General features: G+C 40.8%; 1 protein-coding gene across 2 annotated transcripts in view; it reads right to left on the minus strand.

Annotated features, from left to right (window-relative positions):
* Window positions 1-5,315, minus strand: part of rxrgb (retinoid X receptor, gamma b) — a 48,991-nt gene extending 43,676 nt beyond the window's left edge. Inside the window, exon 1 of one of the 2 annotated variants that reach the window (XM_030132853.1) lies at window positions 5,053-5,315. In XM_030132853.1, coding sequence (XP_029988713.1) covers window positions 5,053-5,083 — 31 coding nt within the window. In that variant the 5' untranslated portion in view covers window positions 5,084-5,315. Of the gene's footprint in view, window positions 1-4,483; window positions 4,509-5,052 lie in introns of those variants that run through there. The other variant, XM_030132854.1, reaches the window with a different exon arrangement.
* Between the last annotated feature and the right edge of the window lie 748 nt (window positions 5,316-6,063).

The raw sequence follows: 6,063 nt of genomic DNA on the forward strand, positions 1-6,063 counted from the left end.
ACAACTGAGTAGAGAGATAAGTGATGCTCTGCTGTAAACATATCAGGAGCTTTAACGGTATTAGACACACTTTAAACCATCATTTAGCGCAGGTAAAGCACTAAAATATAAATCACATATTTGATATAAACTTATAGTAAACAAGCATATAGGATCTGCAGTTGCTAACTGTTTGAAATGAGTTGTTTGGCACCATGACATCAGACCTAACGTGAATAAATACCCCAATTAGCCTTGACATGCTTAATTAGCAGGCTAGCTGAGAGACCATGTAATTCAGTATAAGTTAATGCTAACATAGCTATGCTAAATGGTATTGTACTAAGCACCCGCAAAATTGTCATGTTAGTGTAACTTCTTTAACACAACTAGAACAGAGCTACTTGTCAATGGGAAAAAAAAGGGTTTTATTCAATAAATAGGAACTCTGGATTTCAAACTTATAAGATAAGTGTCAGTCCAAGCCCACAGAGCAGACATACAGCCTCACCTGTCACTCAAAACAGCCATACTCCTAATAAAACAGCGCTTTAGTAACAATATTGTCATTACTTTGCATATTAATGTAAAAATAAAACACAAAAAACTTGTTTTATAACATGCTGTAAACATGTTTGTTTCAGAAGGTGGACATTTGAACATGACAGACAGCCTTGTGTGTGGCCATTAGACTAAATGCAGGGTCCATCATAAATAGAAAGCACACTTAAATATAAAAGACCAACAAACATGTGATAGCCTGGTGTAGTAGTATTTTAAATGAAAAATTATGAAAACATGGAAAATTACATAAATGACGAATCAATTATAATTGTTAATTGCTGTTTATCAGTTAATCACAACCGCACTATTTGGGTATGTTACAGACACTTTATGTTACATCAGTGTTTCTGCTGGTAAGGTAAAAGCTTGCTGCCACACCATACATTTTATTCAAAAAATCAGTAATAGGTCTACACATTAGGCTATGCATATTAAAGTCTTGAATCTAAAATTTTAAGGTTTTACAACACAGAACAGTGGTTGCAGTGGTAGCGTCTTCCATCTTTATCGGTTGGTTCTGCTGCCTGTTACTACCAGATCAAGTGCCCATTTGCGCATGTGCAACGGTAACTCTACCCCCACCAGGTCAAGTCAATTTGCCTCCTGTCAGTTGCATCGAATTGTTTCAACACTTCATCAATTTTCATACCTGTATGCAGACCCATCGCTAGGACTTGAAAACACCCAAGGCTTAAAAAATAATAATAGTTTCCATAAGTAATGTGACGTACCTTACCAACCTCTCTCACTCACTCAGCACACACAGGCCATATGGACGTACGGCTGCAGGCACCAATGCTGCAGATGACTATGTCATTGAGTGTATCTCAACTCAGTAACTAATACTATTTTCATTATTAAATTATCAAATGCTGTTGCAATGTAGTTATTTTCTTTCCTTAAAAATGCAGAACAGAAACTGATCAACCTGCACACACCCCCAATGACACACCGCCATACTAACTGATCAATTCCACAGGAAACACTGTGTTACATATTTAGTTAATGAGCAGCTACTTATGTTTCAGCCTAAAAACTAATAATATTAACAAGAAATAATTTCATATCTGGATCTACCATTCCATCTACCTAACTGCAAGATATAGAGAAAACGATCATTCATTTAACAACTAACGTAATGAAAATTTCAAACTAATATTTTTTTACTGTAATGCCCTAGGGTTGTCTGATTAATTAAAAGCAAATGGAAAATGACTGTTAAGATCAGAGGGATGTGTAATGCACAAATAAACATTTAATGCATGGAAAATACCATTTAATGGGCATCCATGTGTCACATTTACGTCGTTATTGCATAATTACAACTGATTTCACCGTATACGTCTCATAACCAAACAATGTCGCAGCCCGAGGACCTTTCAAGGTTCTCTGCTTGATTAAAGCTGGAATTAAATCAAGGCTTTGACCTTCTTCACTAATGACTAATTACTGGCAATTAGCCCTGAGAATGGCCTCCTTCTGCCCCTTCTTTTCCCTCATGCTGTTCTCACAATTAGCACATACACACACTTAAACCCAATCAGACAAGTACTCTTTTAAACACCGACACACACTCCATCATAGGTGTTTGGGAAGGTACGTATTGTGTGCTAATTCATGTGGCAGCGCTGAGGCATTACAGGTCTCAAACTATAGAATCCCTGAGCAAATACCTGCAGAGCCACACCCCTCCTACCTGTGTGGTTTATTTAACTCTGTGGGAGTGGGAGGGGAATGCTCTAGGAAGAGAGCAAGTTTAATACAGCCGGGATTTCACAGTCAAATATTTCCACCCACATTCTTTAAGTCACATGATATCACAGCTATAGGAAGAAAGCAAATTTGCAAATGCGAGAATGAGCGTGTGACTGGGTGTGTGCATCCTTCTCAGCTTCTGCATTGTGTCTTATGAGTGTATGTGTGTGCGTGAGTACTGGAAGGTGAATCATTGACCCCTGGCAAGTGATGAGTTCAGTTCAACTACTGTGACCTCTTTCTTGACTTCACCCCTCTCCACCTCCACCTCCACCTCCCAGTCTGCTCCATTCACTCTCCATCTCCCTTCTCCTTTCTGCTGTGACTTCCCTTGTCAGCGAGCAAAATAAGTTCTTACTGTCAAAAGTAGCGGGTGGGCGCTCGTCAGCGTGTCTAGAATCACTTCCACTGACGGAAAATAAAAAATGCTGAAGTGCTGAGAGACGAAAAATGCTGATTCTACTGAAAGCCTGGAGCCATCCTGCATCAAACCTGCTGAAACACAACATGTCTGGGAAAGGCTGAAACAATCTGCACATAATCACCAGACTGTTGTTGACTTGACACTGCGTTGCCGGAGCTGCACATTCACAACAAGTTCCAAGGGGACAAACTCAGTTTAGAGTGATTATGTGCCATTTAAAAATGACAAGCGTTAATGGTTCTGTGTTCATACATGTTTTATGTGTGGGCTGTTAGGCCTTTACAACATAATAAATCACCACACACACATCATCAAAACAAGAACTGTTCTTCATCAGGGGGATCTGTCAGCTATTGAGTGTTTTTATGAATATTTTTATGATATAAAAAACAAGAACTGTCCTCATTCAGTGTTCACCAGACATGAGTATACAACCAATACTCAGATGGCTGATATTTTCCTCACAAAATATTACAAATATTCTGTTTAAACCAGAATGTTAGCCCTTTCGGGATGGAAAGCCTCTGCTATAGAGATACTGTAATGCCATAATGAGACAAAATTCAACTGAAACCGAGAATAATAACACTTCTAAGATGACAGTTTTATACTGATGACTTTCCCTACTTACTGTACAGAAGGAAAAACTCCCTGAAATGACAAATGTGTCACAACCAAGGTGAACATTAACATGACTAAGCAGACCTTCTTGTAGATTTGCCCTAAATGGCCTTACTCATGCAGAAATATTACCATAGTGACATGTCATAAATAAAAAAAAGGAAAAAAGTTAAATTTCTGTTTACTGACTCTGGCAAAGAAGCTCAGGCAGAACGGAACTGTAAATGACTGGTAATACCTGTAAGACCCATGACAGCTAAATGTATCTGTATGGTCTTTCAAAGTATGGTTCCAAATCTGCATAAATCTTCAGATGCCACACTGCCTTATCAGAGAAACTCTTTAAAGACAAACAAGAAAGCCTCTGTAGCCCAAGGGGAAACCACTCTGTTACTTGTATATACACTCAAGGCTTCCCTCTACTTGCTCTCCCATCCAGATGTCTCTCTCATTCCCCGGGGAGCTACATTCATTATGGAAACAATTTTCAGCCCCCCCCACCCCCTCCTCAATGGTGCTGAGATATCTGTGATAATATAAATGGGCTGTACAATTTTGTCTTCAAAGCTTCGTTTCATTTACTTCCTCGCAATGCCACACGATTATCTTTCATTTCCCCCCACAAAAGACAGTGGTTTAGAAGCACATGCCATATTTTACTGCAGTGGTTTGACAATGAGTGTCTTTCAGGAGGAGAAAAAAAACATCACATGATAAATGATGCATATAGTGTGTGACTCAGTGAGGCTCTGAAAGCATGTACTCTCACTCCACACTGTCTAAACAGTAAATACTGTATATACATATATATGTATATATATATATATATATATATATATATATATATATATATATATATATATATATATATACACACACACATATATATGTGTGTGTGTGTGTGTGTGTGTGTGTGTTTATTTGTCTTAATGAGTCGGATATGTATTGAATCCACATGTTGCAAACTCCAGAAGCGCGTCCCATTTGCTTTCTCTGTGTGTCGGTGTGCACTGAGGCTGTCAGGCCGTCAAACAACTTCCAAAGTCATCAAATGGTTAAGGGCAAAGTCGCCAAGTCAGAGCAGAGTTCATCTTTACGGGGCAAACCCCTTGGTGCTGTCAGTGTGCTGCATATACATACATGCATACATCCACAGCTACAGGCGGACCAGGGCGCGTCTTCGCTGCTCCTGCTCCTGTTTCGTCACCATCGAAGTGTAAGTTTGTTTATCAATGGAAAAAAAGACAGAAAGGAAAAAAAGATCCGCCATTCCTCTGGGCTGTTTCGTGCACTCGAGATCTGACGACGATTCCAGACCAATAAATTGTGTTTCTGTCTCAAACAGTTTAGCAAGAGACGCGCGACAAGCCCCATAAATTACATAAGCGCAATTAAAGTGCCAACCTCTGACCTTGCCTGACCGGCACAACCAGATCACCTGACTTTTAGAATTGGCCACAGCTTTCGTTTCATCTGGCATGACTACGAAAACCACTTTCGCCAACACAAGGGTGGCATAAACAGTCCGATTCCCAGGCAGGAGTCGGTGGTTAAAGTCCGCGGTCGCTTTTCGCGCACAGCTCGCGGACTGGAGAGAGAAGACGCCATGAAACAAACGCACTCTCTTCTAACCCAAACAAAACGCAGCGGCTTCAGGAGACGCACCACGACAAGGCCGAGGTGTGAATAAATGGCTCAGGTGTACTTACTGAGGTGTATATACGGATCATTAGTGTCCATACTGTGCGAGTTGCTGCGTTGGTTTCCTCCAGTCGCTGCTGCTCCGCATCCCAGTGCATTCCTCTCCCAGCCCGACTGAACTCTGCAAGGCGGCTCTACACGGGGGCCCAGCGAGGGGGGGGCGGCGGCAAAACAGGACTTCTCCCAATGACAACAGTGGCCGATATCAAGCTCCAACACGATTATGACGAAACAACTCTGTTGCAATTTTCGCTGTCTCTCGGGTCGGATAAAATGTTCAGATTCTTTGCGGTCGTAACAGAATGGCGGTGATTTGGAGTTGTTGTTGTTGTTTTTTTTTTTTTTTACAGTCGCTTGTCTGAATAGTCGGAGAATCTCCTTGTAGCTGGTGAAAATACAACCTCAGCTCGCAAGTCTAAAATGCAAACAAAGCAGTGATGCCAGGAGATAATCTATAAGTGAAATGATAAGGATGGATACAAGAAATACGGAGTCTGTTTCTGCTGTTGGGATTGTTTTGAACCGTCAGCAGATTACGCCAACGTCCACATGACCTACTTCTGTTTAAATAAATAAATAAATGAATAAATAAGTAAAATTAATAAATAAATAAATAAATAAATAAATAAGTTGCTAATAAAGAGCAAAAAAAATTTAATTCAGGAGTCGTAAATTTGTTATTTTATATTAAATACACAATAAAGCCTGTGATTACATGTGAAACCATCAGATTCCTAATGTAAAATCTTCTCTTCAGACTATCTCCACTATCTCCTGACGTCTTTCAGTGAGGATTCCCTTCAGTGTTTACCTATTTCTAGTGTGAGTCCCGTCTGGGTACCCCCCGGAGTCCCCCCACACCCCTCTTCAGAGCGCGGGGTCATGTAGGGGTGAAGCTCCCGGTACCTCAGAAGGTTATTCAGGAGTCAAGCCGCTCTGAGGTATTCACAGTCTTGAACTGGTGGAGCGGGCAGACGCTCCGTCAACGCCGGGGTCCGCCGCTGCTGACCACTCACTCA

The sequence above is a fragment of the Sphaeramia orbicularis genome, chromosome 4, assembly GCF_902148855.1.
Source record: "Sphaeramia orbicularis chromosome 4, fSphaOr1.1, whole genome shotgun sequence".
NCBI classification, from domain to species: domain Eukaryota; kingdom Metazoa; phylum Chordata; class Actinopteri; order Kurtiformes; family Apogonidae; genus Sphaeramia; species Sphaeramia orbicularis.